At 48.0% G+C, this 17,920-nt stretch overlaps 1 protein-coding gene and 1 pseudogene across 2 annotated transcripts; both read left to right on the top strand.

Annotated features, from left to right (window-relative positions):
* The first annotated feature begins 4,908 nt into the window (after positions 1-4,908).
* On the top strand, positions 4,909-11,186 carry COPS7A (COP9 signalosome subunit 7A). 2 transcript variants are annotated; one of them, XM_061418089.1, is made up of 8 exons: positions 4,909-5,036; positions 5,503-5,707; positions 7,583-7,658; positions 7,881-7,969; positions 8,760-8,962; positions 9,767-9,872; positions 10,040-10,191; positions 10,337-11,186. In XM_061418089.1, exons 2-8 carry the CDS (start codon positions 5,546-5,548, stop codon positions 10,374-10,376), a joined length of 828 nt encoding a protein of 275 aa, XP_061274073.1. In that variant the 5' UTR covers positions 4,909-5,036; positions 5,503-5,545; the 3' UTR covers positions 10,377-11,186. The 2 variants fall into 2 exon arrangements, with proteins under 2 accessions (XP_061274073.1, XP_061274074.1); XM_061418090.1 differs by lacking the exon at positions 4,909-5,036 and adding an exon at positions 5,043-5,149.
* Positions 11,187-13,803: 2,617 nt separating this feature from the next.
* LOC133248241 (small ribosomal subunit protein eS1-like) lies at positions 13,804-15,954 on the top strand (annotated as a pseudogene).
* The last annotated feature ends 1,966 nt before the right edge of the window (positions 15,955-17,920 follow it).

Below are 17,920 nucleotides of genomic sequence, written 5' to 3'. Positions count from 1 at the left end.
AACTCAGCCTACAGGTTCAGTAAATCACAACCATAATTGCAGCAAGTTATTTTATGGATAGCAACAAACTGATCTAAAGTTGATATGGAGAGGCAAAAGGCCCAGAATAGTCATTACAATTTTAAAGGAGAAGAACAAAGTTGGAGGACTGACACTACCTGATTTCAAGACTTACTATAAAGCATTTTAATCATCAAGACAGTATGATATTGGTGAAAAAATAGACAAACAGATCAACAGAACAGAATAGAGAACCCAGAAATAGACTCCCATAGAGCCAACTAATCTTTGAAAAAGAACCAAAAGAAATGCAATGGAACAAAGATAGCCTCTTCAACAAATGGTGTTGGACATCCACTTGTAAAAAAATAAAAAGAAAGGAATCTAGACCCAGGCTTTATACCCTTCACAAAAATTAACTTGAATAGATCACAAGGCTACATGTAAAATGCGAAACTATTAAACTCCTAAAGATAACATAGAAGAAAATCTAGATGAACTTGATACCTTTTTAGATACACCATCAAAGACAGGATATGTGAAAGAAATAATTGATAAGGTTGACAATCAAAATGCAAAACTTCTGCTCTGAAGTAGATAATATCAAGAGAATTAAAAGACAAGCCACAGACTGGAAGAAAATATTAATACTTGCAAAAGACACGTCTGATAAAGGATTGTTATCCAAAGTATATACTTTAAAACTATTATCAATAAAACTCAACCAATAAAACAAACAACCCAATTAAGAAGTGAACCAAGACCTTAATAGACAAGGTGGTATACAGATGGCAAGCTCCACATCATGTTATCAGGGAAATGCAAAATATGTAGTAAAAGAGCAATGAGATGCAACCACACACCTATTAGAATGGCCCAAACCTAGAACACTGACACCACCAAGTGCTGGTGAGCGTGTGGAGCAATAGGAGTTTTTACTCACTGCTGGTGGGAATACAAGCTGCACAGCCTAGTTGGACAGGCTTTCACCATATGATCCAGGAATTGTGCTCTTTGGTATTTCCCTGAGGGATGAGAAAACTTATGTTCACACTGAAACCTGAACATGGACGTTTATAGCAGCTTTATCCATAATTGCCTAAGCTTGGAAGCAACCAAAGTCCTCAATGCAAAAACTCAATGCAATGTTTAGCTCAATGCAAAACCTCAATGCAAAAACCTCAATGCAAAAACTCAATGCAATGTTTAGCTCAATGCAAAAACAGTGATACATCCAGACAATGGAATGCTATTTGGCACTAAAAAGAAGTGAGCTAACGAGCCACAAAAAGACATGGAGGAAACTTAAAGTGAAAGAAACCAATCTGAGAAGGCTACATACTGAATGATTTCTACTCTATGACAATCTGGAAAAGGCAGTGGAGGTGATAGAATTCCAGTTGAGCTATTCCAAATCCTGAAAGATGATGCTGTGAAAGTGCTGCACTCAATATGCCAGCAAATTTGGAAAACTCAGCAGTGGCCACAGGACTGGAAAAGGTCCATTTTCATTCCAATCCCAAAGAAAGGCAATGCCAAAGAATGCTCAAACTACCACACAATTGCACTCATCTCACACACTAGTAAAGTAATGCTCAAAATTCTCCAAGCCAGGCTTCAGCAATATGTGAACCGTGAACTTCCTGATGTTCAAGCTGGTTTTAGAAAAGGCAGAGGAACCAGAGATCAAATTGCCAACATCTGCTGGATCATGGAAAAAGCAAGAGAGTTCCAGAAAAACATCTATTTCTGCTTTCTTGACTACGCCAAAGCCTTTGACTGTGTGGATCACAATAAACTGTGGAAAATTCTGAAAGAGATGGGAATACCAGACCACCTGACCTGCCTCTTGAGAAATTTGTATGCAGGTCAGGAAGCAACAGTTAGAACTGGACATGGAACAACAGACTGGTTCCAAATAGGAAAAGGAGTACGTCAGGGCTGTATATTGTCACCCTGCTTATTTAACTTATATGCAGAGTACATCATGAGAAACGCTGGACTGGAAGAAACACAAGCTGGAATCAAGATTGCTGGGAGAAATATCAATAACCTCAGATATGCAGACGACACCACTCTTATGGCAGAAAGTGAAGAGGAACTAAAAAGCCTCTTGATGAAAGTGAAAGTGGAGAGTGAAAAAGTTGGCTTAAAGCTCAACATTCAGAAAACGAAGATCATGGCATCTGGTCCCATCACTTCATGGGAAATAGATGGGGAAACAGTGGAAAGAGTGTCAGACTTTATTTTTCTGGGCTCCAAAATCACTGCAGATGGTGACCGCAGCCATGAAATTAAAAGACGCTTACTCCTTGGAAGGAAAGTTATGACCAACCTAGACAGCATATTCAAAAGCAGAGACATTACTTTGCCAACAAAGGTTCGTCTAGTCAAGGCTATGGTTTTTCCAGTGGTCATGTATGGATGTGAGAGTTGGACTGTGAAGAAGGCTGAGCACCGAAGAATTGATGCTTTTGAACTGTGGTGTTGGAGAAGACTCTTGAGAGTCCCTTGGACTGCAAGGAGATCCAACCAGTCCATTCTGAAGGAGATCAGCCCTGGGATTTCTTTGGAAGGAATGATGCTAAAGCTGAAACTCCAGTATTTTGGCCACCTCATGCGAAGAGTTGATTCATTGGAAAAGACTCTGATGCTGGGAGGGATTGGGGGCAAGAGGAGAAAGGGACGACAGAGGATGAGATGGCAGGATGGCATCACTGACCCAATGGACGCGAGTCTCAGTGAACTCCGGGAGTTGGTGATGGACAGGGAGGCCTGGCATGCTGCGATTCATGGGGTCACAAAGAGTCGGACACGACTGAGCAACGGATCTGATCTGATCTGATCTGATCTGATGGAGATGACAAAAGTATCAGTAGTTGCCAGGGGTGGGAGGTGGAGAGAGATAACTAGGCAGATCATAGGGAATTTTTAGGGCAAGGATATTATATATGTAATATATATAATAATCATAGATATATGTCATTATACAGTTTTCCAAACCCAACGAATGTATGCCACCAAGAGTCAACCCTTAGGTAAAATTTTGACCATGCTGCGCAGCATGTAGGATCTTAGCTTCCCAATCAGGGATGATCTCATGCTCCCTGCAGTGGGAGCATGGAGTCTCAAGCACTGGACTACCAGGGAAGTCCCTAGACTGATGTTAATAAAGAGATTATGCACGTGTAGGCTCAAGGGCTATATGGCAAACCTCTGTACCTTCCTCTCAATTTTATTGTAAACCTAAAACTGTTCTAAAAATATAGTCTTTAAAACATTGAACAACTAAAGACATGGCACATAATAGAACATATATTGTCTCATTTCTCATTCTTTCCTCATATTTCTCTTTTTCCTTTCCAAATATTAATAGATATGGTTAGATCGAATAATTATTTGGTTCCTCCAAACTTTGGATGGTTTCTTATGCCTTTGATTGCTTCTCACTTTGAGGTATCAACTCATTTATTCTTTCTCCTCCCCTGCCTCTTCCTCCTTATTCTTTTTCATCTCCTTCTCCCTTTTCCTTGTTTACTTAACTCCCCGAGGCCTGTTTTTCCATTTGGAAAAGAGAAACAATAATGAATTGTTTTAAGTATCAAATGAATAAGTAAACTATTAGCTCAGTGCCTCACCGGAAAGCTCCAAGACATCATTAACTCTCTCATTTGACCTTCTGCAAGGCCAGTATGAAATACAGAACACTATAGAAATGTTAGTTGTTTATTTTTTTCACCTAAAGTATCATGGTGAATTGGAAAGATTTGAAAACACATGGGTTTTGAAAATCCAGGTTTGAAAACACATAGGTTCCACGTAAAATCAATTTTTATGAGCCTCAGTTTTTCTAAGCTGTAGAGTGAGAGTAACAATATATGCTTTCCCTCCTCTTAGGTTTTTTTTGTTTTCCTTCCCCAGGAAGTAAAAGAGTCAATATTACAGAAAAGCATCTATAAACACATGTTGTAATCATGATAAGATGGTGTCCTGGAGTCACAATGGGGACGCTGTTACAAGGATTCAGTGGGATACAATTTTAATTTTAAAAGATGTCTGATCAATAGTAAATATTCAATTTGTTGTTAGTTGCTAAGACTCTTTTGCGACCCCATGGACTAGTCTGTCAGGCTCCTCTGTCCATGGGATTTCCTAGGCAAGAATACTGGAGTGGGTTGCCATTTCCTTCTTCAGGGGATCTTCTCAACCAAGGGATCAAACCGGAGTCTCCTGCATTGCAAGGTAGATTCTTTACCATTGAGCCACCAGGGAATATTCAATACATGGTAGTTATTACTATCTCCTTTATTGTTTCCACTTTTTTCTCTTGCTCCTCCAAAAAAAAAAGAGTGGTTGCTATACCCAGGTGATCTCTGCTACTGGACGTCTATTACTGATGTCCTCTTCTTCTCTTCATCCTACCTTCCTTTTTTCTTTCTGACCCTCTCTTCCGATCACAGCTTTCCTCTCACCTCAAGCACCCCATGAAGCCAGAAGTCGAGCTATTAGGCTGCTGCTGCTACTGCTAAATCGCTTCAGTCGTGTCCGACTCTGTGAGACCCCATGGACTGCAGCCTACCAGGCTCCTCCGTCCATTGGATTCTCCAGGCAAGAGTACTGGAGTGGGTTGCCATTTCCTTCTCCGAGCTATTCGGCAGGCAGCTTAGACAACTCTGAACAAGACCGGACCCGCCTGAGACTAGGAACCCCCTCCTCATTTAGCGTCTAGTACCCGACCAACAATAAAGTTTTATTGAAACAGAGCAGGAAAGAAGTCGCCCATCAGTCTTTCCTCAACAGCCAATGAGAGAGCAGAATGCCTGCGTCGCTCTCGGGAGCTTCAGCAGTCAGAGGCGAGGGCGGGGCATGTCGCGCAAGAAATCCGCCCCATAAGAGCGGAAGTACGGCCGGAAGCCAGCCATAGAGTTTAGGGGCCAGAGTGACCCTGCAGGGAGGTGGCAGGAAAAGCTGAGAACAGCTGCCGGAGGTGACGGAGCGGTGGCCCCGCCCGGTGCGCTGGAAGACGGAGCTTCCAGGTAGCGGCCCGCAGAGTCTGACCCAGAGTACGACGGGGTAGCCGGCGGGAGCCCACGGTCCCTCGGCGGCCTCTTTAAGGGAGGGGGCGGAGCCACGTGAAAGGATCGCTAGGGTGAGGTCACGTGGTGTGGGGCACCTGCGGGGCACAGTGGATATTTCGGGGAGCGTCGTCTTTGGGGTGGACACTATGTGACATCCCTTCCCCCACTGAGACTTGTGCCTTGGAGTTCCATGGGGTGCACGTGGTGGGATTTGGGCATAGGCTCAGGCATGGGGGAGGTGGGCGTGACACCGCTGTATCAGCCAGGGTGCCATCGAAGTGGCTGATCTTAGGATTCCTAAGATACGAAGGTTACACTGTGGTTACAAAGTGGCTCAGTGCCTCTGCAATCCAGCCCCTAGGCCTTGTGCTTTCCAGCTTCCCCAGTTCAGAAACCTCCAGCTTCCCATCCTCTTTCCTTGCAGCTCCAGACTTCCCGAGCCCAGGTCCCCCCAGCTCAGCGCCAACATGAGTGCGGAGGTCAAGGTGACAGGGCAGAACCAGGAGCAGTTTCTGCTCCTGGCCAAGTCCGCCAAGGGGGCAGCGCTGGCCACACTCATCCACCAGGTGCTGGAGGCCCCTGGTGTCTACGTGTTTGGGGAACTGCTGGATATGCCTAATGTTAGAGAGGTGGGTTCCTGACCTGGATAGCTCCCAAGGAGGCCTGGGGCTGAAGACTAAGAATGGGTGGACAGGGCTCGTTTTGCAACCCGATAACCATTCAGCTGAATAAGAGCTTGTGATTGAGAATAGGAGAACTGATTTCAGCCTGTCTCCATCAATGTTATAGCTCTTAATAATCATATTACCTTGATTGTAGTGTGTGTTAGTTGCTCAGTTGTATCTGACTCGTTGTGACCCCATGGACTGTAGCCCATCAGGCTCCTCTGTTCATGGGATTCTCCAGGCAAGGATACTGGCGTAGGTTGCCATTTCCTACTCCAGGGGATCTTCCCCAGGAAGGGATCAACCCCTGGTCTCCTGCATTGCAGGCAGATTTTTTACTGTCTGAGCCACCAGGGAAGCCTGTTACCTTAATCAGGTCACTTTTATTTTAGGACCTACATTTTCTTTTTAAAAACTGGACATGGGGGCTTCCCTGGCAGTTCAGTGGTTAAGACTCCACCTTCCAGTGCAGGGGATGGAGGTTTGATCCCAGGTGGGGAAACTGAGATCCCACATGCCACATGGTATGGCCACAAAAAACAAAACAAAATGGACCTGTTACTGCCCCTCAGTGTGGTAGAAATCAGGTGAGATTATGTGAAAGTGTAAAGTCTGGTACAAATAGAAGGAATGAATGTGAAATTGTCATGACCGGTAAATTCACTTAAGTTAGCTAAGGTAGAAGGTATCTTTTTCTTCAAGACACACAATAATATGCTAGGAACACAGGGGAGAGAACTGTTCACACAGAAGTGATAGAGTTAAGAGTTTAAAGTCCAGAGTGAGTAGATTACCAAGATGTATGGCACCAGCCAAAGTTCTGAGATACTATGATGGTGGTAGGTGGGTGAACTCTGAGTAAATTTTTTGAGGGCCAGTGATTGAGTCAATGCAGTTAACCTTTTGGGATCCTTCTTGTCCAAAGAAAACTGGCCGCCTTCTTTCCCTGCTTTCCTCTGCAGTGGAATCAAAGAGAATCAAGGGGAAGGAGGAGAGGTAGGTTTTGGGTGCCTGTTTAGCACTCTTCTAGTCCTGGGAATACCAGGAAAGTACAAGCCACAGGGCTCCCCTTCTGAAACGTACAGTCCAGTTGCGGAGATAAGGTGAATGGATATCCATGTATAAATCACTTATTTAGCAAGTGTTTATTAGCAGAGCCAAGTACATGCACATTTCTGCTAGATCTGAGTGGGAGAAACCAGGTCTGTAATCTTGTTGAAAAGAAAGACATTGTTAGGTAACAGCATCAGGTGGGCTTTGATGGACTAAGTGGGTGATCAGTGGTAGGAGGAGAGGAGGTCTGGGTGGACTGGCTTGGGTGATGCACGCTGCCAGCTGAGACCAGTCTGAAGCAGAGGCACCTCCCAATGCCGGCCCATATCCTGCAGCTGTCACGGGAGTGAGGCCAAGGCGGAAGTCCTTGGTGAATTGGGGAGTACAACAGACTCCTAAGGGTATTCAAATTCAGAAATACTACATATACTCTAAGGATGAAACAACACAGTTTGTAATGTCCGGGAGGTGTGCGTGTGTGTGAGATGTGTTAGGTAACTAAACACTACGGAAGTTTTTAACTCTGACTTTAGGGTAGGAATTGGGAGGCAGATGGAGGAAGAGGGTATTGTGGGTCTGGGGGACAGAATCAACAAAGGCCTGGAGGTGAAAATGAGGCTTCCTTGGGGAGAATCAGAGAGGCAGAGAATTCCTTTCGGTGAGCTGGGAGAGCTAATGTTGGAGGGGAAAGCTGGGCCCGGAGATTGGGGTTCAAACAGGCAGAGTCTGGAGGGTGGGGAGAGAGGCCCTTCCTGTCACCGCTTCTCTCCCCTCATGTTTCCACAGCTGGCTGAGAGCGACTTCGCTTCCACGTTCCGGCTGCTCACAGTGTTTGCTTACGGGACGTACGCTGACTACTTAGGTAACCGGAGGGGTTGGAGCTCTGGAGACTGGAGGTGGGAGAAGGGCAATTTACAGAGGGACTTATAAGACATTCCTGGGGTACCTGACTTAGATCCCTTGGGTACACAGGGTCAGGGTCAAGACCTGAATTGGCATGGAAAACTCAAAAAAAAAAAGGAAGGAGGCTAGGACTTCCCACAAAAGTGCAAATCAGGATTTCCTACACTTTATTTTTTTCTAGCCGAAGCCCGGAATCTTCCCCCACTCACAGAGGCTCAGAAGAATAAGCTTCGACACCTATCGGTCGTCACCTTAGCTGCCAAAGTCAAGGTGAGTGACAGTCCCTATCGGGTCCTGAGTCACAGAACACCTTTCTGTATGTCCCTTCTCGGGGGTCCATCGGAAGGGAACGGTCACCGTGTTGCTTCTTCTTGCCTCCTACAACGATCCAGGGCCCACATCTGAACTCCATTACCCTCGGCCTTTGGGGCTGAATATGATTCTGCTAGTTTTCTTTTTTGCTTTTCAACCAACTCAGGTTCTAAGTAAAACACCTTTTGCCTTTGGATTCAGAATAGCAACACAGATGCTGCTGGCTGTGTCCTTCAACAGCCCCCTCCTCCCCTAAGATCCTGCAAGGTGTACAATGTGACCAAAAAGAAAGAAATCTATAACCCAGAAGTGTTACACATTTGTATTACCTGTTGGGTCCTGTTTTTGACTATCCCCCCACCCATCTGCATCTCCCAGGTGTTACGTCACTCTCCATCATGCTTATGGTTTTACTTAAATCAGGCTGACTCCTGTGAGATGCCTCTTTGGAAGTAGATGGAGTAGCTCCAGACCTCCCCCACACCACATCCTCCCGTGATGTCAGGCGGGTTCTTTGCCACTAGCGCCACCTGGGAAGTCCAAGGGGGCGTATGTCTTTTATTTAAGATTCTCATCCTGTTATTTCTCAGGTGGGGATACTTGTTAATTTATGTTGCCTTAGAACCAGCCTCTTAGAGGAGGCGATTAGGAGTAGGAGTGGAGGGTGGGCAGGGGGACGGAGAGAAGGGCGTCTTGGAAGCCCGCTCTGCTGCGGCCCCACACAGACCCCGCCGCCCTGGGGCCCCAGTGTATCCCCTATGCAGTGCTGCTGGAGGCGCTGGCCCTGCGCAACGTGAGGCAGCTAGAAGACCTGGTCATCGAGGCCGTGTACGCCGACGTGCTGCGCGGCTCCCTGGACCAGCGCCACCAGCGGCTGGAGGTCGACTACAGCATCGGGCGGGACATCCAGCGCCAGGACCTCAGCGCCATCGCCCGGACCCTGCAGGAGTGGTGAGACCCCAGGAAGGGAGGGGTGCTTTGGAGAGGGAGGAGGGCTGGGCAGGGCAGAGGATGTGAGTTTGAAAGGGAAGGAGGGGTAGGGGAAGGAGGGGTAGGGGCCGGAGGGAGAAGCATGCCTGGAGTACCTGGTGTGGGAGGGGGTGGTAACCTTGAGTCGTGGTCCCCTGGGGGGTGGGTCACCCGTCTCAGGCTGGATGCAGCTCCCCCGCTCTGTGACCAGCACTGTCCACAGGCCACTGGCCTCTCCCACGTCTGTTTTCTTTGTGTTCTTGTGTGACTTCGGTTTGTTAACGTTCCTTCCTTTTTTCCTCTGTAACCTTTGCCACCCTGTTTCTGTTTTAGCTCCTACTCCCATTTTGGGGGGGCTTCCAAGGAAGGTAAAGAACCTGTCTGCAATACAGGAGACCTGGGTTCAGTCCCTGGGTTGAGAAGATCCCCTGGAGAAGGGCATGGCAACCCACTACAGTATTCTTGCCTGGAGAATCCCATGGACAGAGGAGCCTGGTGGGCTACAGTCCATAGGGTCGCAAAGACTCGGACATGACTGAGCAGCTAACACTTTCCCTTTCCCGTCTTGCACATCACTCCAGGCACTGCCTGTCTCCTCCCTCTTCCTCCCTGAGTGTCCTTCTGTCCTGGGAATTTTGTCATAGGCGGTCTCTACGTGCCCTGGCGAAGCTTCTAGCTCAGACAGGGTTCCCGACACCAGGACTGAGGGGTCTCCCTGAGTCTTTTCCTCGTGAATCTGTGGTCAACGCCCTCCCACGCTGACCTCCTCCCCGCCAATTCCCACAGGTGTGTGGGCTGCGAGGTGGTCCTGTCAGGCATTGAGGAGCAGGTGAGCCGGGCCAACCAGCACAAGGAGCAGCAGCTGGGCTTGAAGCAGCAGATCGAGAGTGAGGTGAGCGGTTGGGGGGCCAGCTGGCTGAACCCAGCTCCTCCTCTGGCCCGGGCCACTTGTCCCGGGCAGAGGGGTTTGGACGGCGGTGGTGGAGACAGACCAGGTGGGCAGGGACAGTCAGGGTCTGGAACCTTCCTTGTTTCCCCCCATTCCTTTCCTCTGGGTAGGTCGCCAACCTGAAGAAAACCATTAAGGTTACAACAGCCGCGGCGGCCGCGGCCACATCTCAGGACCCCGAGCAGCACCTGACTGAGCTGAGGGAGCCGGCCCCGGGCCCCAACCAGCGCCAGCCCAGCAAAAAGGCCTCCAAGGGCAAGGGGTGAGCGGGCGTGGGGCCACTCCAGTCCAGGCTGCCTGCTCCTGCCTCCCTCATCCCTTCAGAAGCTGGTGGGGGTCAGGAATTGGGGGGTGCAGTGCCTAGCGGTTCCCTACAGCCCCCTCTGTCTCTCTTTCCTCCTTGCCAGGCTCCGAGGGAGCGCCAAGATTTGGTCCAAGTCGAACTGAAAGGACTGTCATTTCTTCTCGGGATGTGGGGTGCTCACTGCCCACCACCCGCCCATAGGAGTCCTCAGCCTTCCTGTGCCCCTGGCCAGCTGATAATCTAGGTTCCTGACCCCTAGCCCTGCCGGCTCCCATGCCTGCTCCCCCACCCCCAAGCATAGGCCACACCTTCTCCAGGGAGGAGGGAAGTACAAGTCATGGTTTTGTTGGTACTTTTTGTTTCACATGACTTTCTTACGTGTTCCCTTGTCCCCTCCTCTTCCCCGCCATGCTCTTTGCCCTGTTTCTTTAGGACCCAGCATCTGCCCCCATTCACTACACACCACTGTCCCCAGCGTAAGACCCCCAAGTTCCTTTCCTGCCGCCCACGCCTTGCATGCCTCTCCCCGCCTGCCCCCACCCCCCAGCCTGTTCAGGCAGCATCCAAAGAGCCATAGGGCTCCCACTTTTATTCCCATGCCGAGAGCTCTGGGAGCCAGCCTGCCATTCTAGGAGTCGCTGGACACTCGCAGCCTAGAATCTTGTCCCTCTGCAGCCATTCCCATCTCTCCCCACGTCAGGTCCTGGGAGCACTGCTGCTCCAGTGACCCCAGAGCCTCAAGACAGCTGTTCTCAAGCTGTCATGAGATGGTTCTTTCTTGGCCCTGGCTGTCCTCGAAAGCCTGACGGCCATCCTGGAAGGATTTATACTTCCTCTTGTGAGTTTGGTGGGGAACGGGAGGGGATATAGATTGTATAAAAAGAGTATATATACATATATCTATATATAACATGACACACAAATAAATCTATGAGAAGTCTATCTACAAACTATCTCACCAGCCCTGCAGGGGGTGTCTTCTGTCTTTGGTATTTGTGGACGCACAGAAGGCTCTTTCCCAGCTCACTCTAAAGCGAAGTGCCAGAAAAACAGGAGAACCAAATACTATGCCGAAGCCCAGTGGGTGCCTGGAGACCTAGATCCTAGGCCGTTGAACTTTGAACAGATTGCTCAGTATGTTGGCGTTCATTCAGGAGCCGAGGGCGCTTGCTGGGCACCAGCGTGTGCGCAGCTGGAGATGCAAAATGGTGGTCACTGTCCCTGCTCTCGGGGAACTCTGAGTTCAGCCTGTTTACCTCCACCTCATAGGATTGTAGGGGAAGAGTTGATAGTAAACTTCAATTTTTGCATCAAAACCACAGGAGGGCTTCCCTGGTGGCTCAGTGGTAGAGAACCCGCCTGCCAATGCGGGAGACACAGGTTCAGTCCCTGATTGGGCAGATCCCACAGGCCGCAGAGCAGCTAAGCCCGTGCACCACAGCTACCGACTCCATGCTCTAGAGCCTGGGAGCTGCAACTGCTGAGCCCACGTGCCACAACTACCGAAGCCTGTGCACCCTAGAGCCCGTGCTCCACAACAAGAGAAGCCACCGCAATGAGGAGCCCACACACCACAACTAGAGTAACCCCCAAAAAGCCTGAGCAACAGTGAAGACCCGGCACAGCCAGAAATAAACGAAAACAAATCATACGGGACTCTCAGGTCTCAGTAAGAAGCCGTAGTTGGACGCCTGTCACCTGTCCATGGCAGGGCATTCGAGAGGTGTGGGTTTGCTCCCCTTGGCTCAGTGCACTGCTGTGCACACCCTAAACTTGGGGTGCTCTAGTGTAAGGGACAGTTGGTCTCCCACTTGCATGAGAGGCAGTCGCCTCCTGAGGGTCCCAGTGTTGACCGAGCCGCTTTCCCTAGCTTGTGCTGTCCTCTAGGGGGAGACCATTGTTTACTGGTCTTAAAGTATCAGTTGAAATAGAATTGGAAGTAGGGGTGGATCCTGAGTGTTTGGTTAAAAGTGGGCTAGGTGAGTCTGTTGTCTTGAGGGGCAGTGGAGACTTCCTGAGACCAGTCCAGTGAGCCCTGTCTTCTCAGTTGACTCTCGGCCTCTCATTTTAGCTTTGGTCTAGACTAGCTTCTTGTTCAGCCGCTAAGTTGACTCTCTAACCCCATGCCCTGTAGCACACCAAGCTCCCCTGTCCTTCACAATCTCCCAGAGTTTGTTCAAATTCATATCCACTGAGTCAATGAGGCCATCCAACAGTTTCATCCTCTGTTTCCCCCTTCTCCTATCCTCAATATTTCCCGGCATTAGGGTAAACTTATCCAGTGAGTTGGCTCTTCACATCAGGTAGCCAAAGTATTGGAGCCTATTGAGACTTTTGCATCTTGATTCAAATCTTTACCTTTGAAATAAATCCCTCTGTCCTCCCACACTGTCCATTTCTGTAGAAGTCGCTAACTCCTGGTGCTTCGAGGCTGTGTCCCCTCCCTCTGCCCATACCGCACTTTTTCCTTGAACTTTAATATCTTGTTTTCCTGTAAGCTGCCTCCAGCTTTGACTCCATAACTGCCCTGATCCCTGCAGTTCCAACCTTCAGTGAATGGCTCCAGGGTCTGATGTGGGTGGTCTTGGACTGCCAGGTCCTATACCCAGAGGGAGAAAGGGCCATTCACAGCCTCAAGGACATGCAAATGAAATTTGTCTTTGACTTACAAAGACAGGGCATTTGCCTCCCAAGGCTTGGAGATGGGGGAGTGAATTATTGTGGACTGTTTTGACCATGGAATTGGTTCAGGATTTACGGATTCCCACGTGGCACTAGTGGTAAAGAACCTGCCTGCCAATGCAGGAGATGCAAGAGATGCAGGTTCAATCCCTGGGTTAGGAAGATCCCCTGGAGATGGAAATGGCAGCCCACTCCAGTATTCTCACCTGGAGAATCCTACGGACAGAGAAGCCTGGTGGGATACAATCCACAGGATCACAGAGTCAGACAGGACTGAAGTGACTTAGCACATTAGGGATTCCATGTATAACAAAGCCTAGGGTTCCAGGAAAATTCTTCCAGCCGAAAATTCTCATCACTTGTACTTTCTCAGACGATGATCCCAAATCGATGGCAACCCTAGCTAGAGGAGCTTAGGGCTGGGCCACTGTGATAGGAGGAGAAAGAGAACTTGCATTCGTGCGAATTCAGAGTTCACACACATGAAACAGGTAACTCTTAGAAGGTTAAGCCAAAGTCTCTGGACATAAAAAGTGCGTTTGGACTGGGATGCACCTTTCTACGCAAAAAGCAAAGACAGTGTCTCTAGTCAGTATTTGATGTGCATGCGTGCTCAGTCGTGTCCAACTCTTTCTGACCCCATGGACTGTAGCCCACCAGGCTCCTCTGTCCATGGGATTCTCCAGGCAGGAATACTGGAGTGGTTTGCTATTTCCTTCTCCAAGGGATCTTCCTGACCCAGGTCTCCCAGATTCCTCTTCTCAAACCCATGTGCCTTGCATGTGCCTTGCATGTACCTGCATTGGCAGACAGATGCTTTACCACTGGCACCACCTGGGAAGCCCGTATTTGATGAGATCGTATTAAAGAGAAGTGAGCCTTTTTGGCTCTCTGAGCAGCACCATGGCGGTCGGCAAGAACAAGCGCCTTACGAAAGGAGGCCAAAAGGGAGCCAAGAAGAAAGTGGTTGACCCATTTTCTAAAAAAGATTGGTATGATGTGAAAGCACCAGCTATGTTCAATATAAGGAATATTGGGAAAACATTGGTCACAAGAACTCAAGGAATCGAAATCACATCTGATGGCCTCAAAGGTCGTGTTTTTGAAGTGAGGCTTGCTGATCTGCAGAATGATGAAGTAGCATTTAGAAAATTCAAGCTAATTACTGAGGATGTTCAGGGCAAAAACTGCCTGACTAATTTTCATGGTGTGGGTCTTACCCGTGACAAAATGTGCTCCATGGTCAAAAGATGGCAGACCATGATTGAAGCTCACGTTGATGTCAAGACGACCGACGGTTACTTGCTTCGTCTGTTCTGTGTGGGTTTTACTAAAAAGTGCAACAATCAGATTCGGAAGACCTCTTACGCCCAGCACCAGCAGGTGCGCCAGATCCGCAAGAAGATGATGGAAATCATGACCTGAGAGGTGCAGACAAATGAAAGAGGTGGTCAATAAATTGATTCCAGATAGCATTGGAAAAGACATAGAAAAGGCTTGCCAATCTATTTATCCGCTCCATGATGTCTTCGTTAGAAAAGTAAAAATGCTGAAGAAGCCCAAATTTGAATTGGGAAAACTCATGGAGCTACATGGTGAAGGTAGTAGTTCTGGAAAAGCTACTGGGGATGAGGCAGGTGCCAAAGTTGAACGAGCTGATGGATACGAGCCACCAGTCCAAGAATCGGTTTAAAATGCAGACTCTTAATGGTGACAAATAAAAGATATTATTTGTGGTAACAAAACAAAAAAAGAGAGAGAAGTGAGAAGTTCTCTGCTTAGGTGCGTCTTCCAGCATGGGTGGAGAGACAGTAGTTCAGAGGGGCGTGTCTAGGCAGTGAGTGAGTGCTCTGCTGCTGTATAACAAATTACCCTGAAACCTAGCGGCTTAAACCAACACATGGTTATTATCTCGGTTTCTACGGCCCAGAAATCTGCACAACTCAGCACTACAGTTTTCTGCTGAGTTTTCAGGGTCCCTTCCAAGGCTACCGCAGGGTGTGACTGAGGGTGTCTCAGCTCAGGGTTCCAGTGGGTGGGACTGACTTCCGGGCATAGCCAGTGATTGTCAGCAGGATTCCCTACCTCTGGGTGGTCAGGCTGAGGTCCTCCCTCCTTGGCTGACTATAGGTCAGAGGCTGCCCCCTTCATCAGAGCAAGAGCCAGAGACCACCTCAGCAAGGTGAAAGCCCAGTCTTCTGTAACCTAACTGGGGAGGAAACATCCCGTCATTTACCAGTCACCAGGTCCAGCCTAGTGATGGTTGGAAGGCAAGGATCTTTGGAAGGCGTGTCGGAGGTGTCCTACCACAAGCAGTTTTTTTGGTCCATCAGCATCAGAATCATCAGGGCAGCTTTTGAAAATGCATATTGCTGGACCCCACTCGCACCCCGGTTCCTACTGAATTCGGATCTCTGCGGTTGGACTGGAAAATGGGACTTCACTGCTCATTGACTCAGCTCGGAGCTGTGGTGGCCCATTTATGTAAGCAGACTTGCCCAGATTAGTGCCACCTTGGATCAGCCGAACAGGCTTCAACCATAGCGCCTTGGAGGATGGATGGGGAGGCCAGGGGGACCATCCTGCTCATTTTGGGAGAGAAAAATGAGCAAATGTGAAACTCTTGAGTACAGAACTTGTCTGTCCTCTGAGATTCTTAACTGTATGGTTACATAATTAAGTGCGTGGTAAGTACTAAGAAGTATAGGGTGACACGAAAGCCCTTACCAGAGAATCTACTTCTCATCTGGGGTCAGGGAAGCCTCCTAAGAGGATGTGACCTTTAAATTGAAACTAGATACCCAAGTAGCAGTGAACCTGATAAAGAAAGGGGAGGATGAGCATTCTGAGTGGGAGGAATTGTGGGAAGAAGGCCGAGAGCTTGAAAGTTTTCTTCCTGTGACCTGCTTTGGCTCCCTAAAGCGAAATGTATCATTTGGGGAACAGGACAGGGAATACAGTTCTATGCTTCTACTAATTGTTCATGTGTCCAGTCAATTAATAAATATATCTTGACTGAAAAATCTGAAATAATACAAATCAGGATGCATATATTATACTTCTGGGCATTGGGATTTTGGGTGACTTTCATCTTTTTGCCCATCTCTATTTTCTAATCTTTCTATGATAATTGCTAATGAAAAATATTATTTATTATTAAGTACTGTTAGTAATATTTATTAAGCACTTACTGTGATCAAGCACTCTTAGTGCCTTATGGATATAAACTCATTTAATACAACAAACTTCTGAGGTTAATATCACTACCATCCGCTTCTAAAGATGACGGATGTGGTACAGAAAAGTCATCTTAACCTGCCTAGGGTCACATAGATTGTAAATGGAGTAGGCTCACCCCACCCTGTCTCTCTGACAGTCCTGGACAGAACACACAGAGCAGTTATCTGAGATCTGTGGTGAACAGTAAACAAAGCAGGGACGTCCCTGGTGGTCCAGAGATTTCGACCCATGCACTTTCCCTGCTGAGAGCCTGGGGTTCGATCCCTGGGAACTGGGATCCTGTAAACCACACAGTGCAACCAGAAAAACCCAAAAAGCAAACAAGCAACCAAGAAGTAAATGGTAGCTGGGAGAAAGACACCAGAATTCAAAGTTCCAGTAAAGCAGTGGTGAGTTTTCCTTTCCCCCCACCCCTCCAGTATCACCTGGAATGAACCCAAAGGCAGCCCAAACCTAGAAGTGCACATCTGGTGTGAGCTGAAAGGCTCCCCTTGGAGCCCTCTGCTGCAGGTCTAGGGGGCTCTGGCAGTGGGGGGAAGTCCCCTCTTTCTTTCCCCTCTCCCCTCCAGCCCCACAGGACACCAGGGTGGCGGTCGCCACAGCAGCACGGTGACGGCAACGGTGGCTGGGCAGACACTGAAAACTCTGGGAAGGAAAACCCTTCTCTCTGACCACTGGAGCTCTGGGCACAAAAATGTGGAGCGAATCTGCCCTTCTTTTTCCTTTCTCTCTTCTCTTATTGCTTGACCCAGACACATAGTGAGAAATGTCCAGCAGAGGGACTTCCCTGGTGGTCCAGTGGCTAAGACCCCCAAAACAGAAGGGCCGAAATTTGGTCCCTGGACAGCAACTAAAGATCCAAGTGCCACAACTAAGACATGGCTCAGCCAAATAAATGTTAAAAAACAAAAAATGTCCAGCAGAGCAGAGAAACTAAAACTCTGACTTTTGGGCCAGAGGATTGGAAAGAGAAGCTCCAGAGAACCAGAAAGTACCAGGAGATCACAGAAAGAGAAATCAAGAGAGCAGCCCAGATAGCTCTGTGCAAACTCCTGGGCTCACCTCTGAACTGTGCAAGCATGAATCTGACCCTGAACAGCTTACCTGAAGCCTTGTGAGCTGAGCTATAGGATGGGCCACGGTCCAGGTCTGACTGGCCACTGGGTGGCACACGTGTAGGACTGATCCGAATAGCACTGCAAACTGAAAATTAAATTGACATTGGAACCACAGTGCAAAAAAAGGCAGGTTGCTGCCTGACTCTAACCTGGTCGATCACTTGCTGAAACAGAAGATATTCTCTTTAGTATTTTCATAAGACCCAGAGTCTTGAAACTGTATTCCATCTTTCAGGGTATGATCTGAAATTACTCAGCATACAAAGAGCTCTCTAGGAAAAGACAAAGATGACAGAGTTTTTGGAAGGCAAAGACTGCAAAACAGTTAGTATAACTATATTGGAAAAAGAAAGGGAGAATGCTCTTGAAACAAATGAAAATATATTAATAGAAAGTTTCAGCAGAGAAGTAAAAGCTACAAAGAAGTAAATGGAGATTTTAGAACTGAAAGATAGGAATAACCAAAATAAAATCTTTGCTGGATAGGTTTTAATAGCAGAATGAAGATAACAGACAAAAGCGTGAGTTTGAAGGTAGATCAATACAAATTATGCAATTTTGGGGAATTCACTAGTGGTCCAGTGGTTAAGACTTGAGCTTTCACTGCCAGGGCCTGGGTTCAATCCCTGATCAGGGAACAAAGATCC

Source organism: Bos javanicus, chromosome 5 (genome assembly GCF_032452875.1).
Source record: "Bos javanicus breed banteng chromosome 5, ARS-OSU_banteng_1.0, whole genome shotgun sequence".
Lineage (NCBI taxonomy): Eukaryota > Metazoa > Chordata > Mammalia > Artiodactyla > Bovidae > Bos > Bos javanicus.
This window is presented reverse-complemented; position numbering and strand designations above follow the sequence as displayed.

Excerpts from the sequence above, each read along its gene's own strand:
- COPS7A (XM_061418089.1), top strand. The coding sequence starts at position 5,546 with ATGAGTGCGGAGGTCAAGGTGACAGGGCAGAACCAGGAGCAGTTTCTG. Across the intron at positions 7,970-8,759 it reads CCTTAGCTGCCAAAGTCAAG|TGTATCCCCTATGCAGTGCT; the intron begins GTGAGTGACAGT and ends CTGGGGCCCCAG. Across the intron at positions 9,873-10,039 it reads AGCAGCAGATCGAGAGTGAG|GTCGCCAACCTGAAGAAAAC; the intron begins GTGAGCGGTTGG and ends TCCTCTGGGTAG.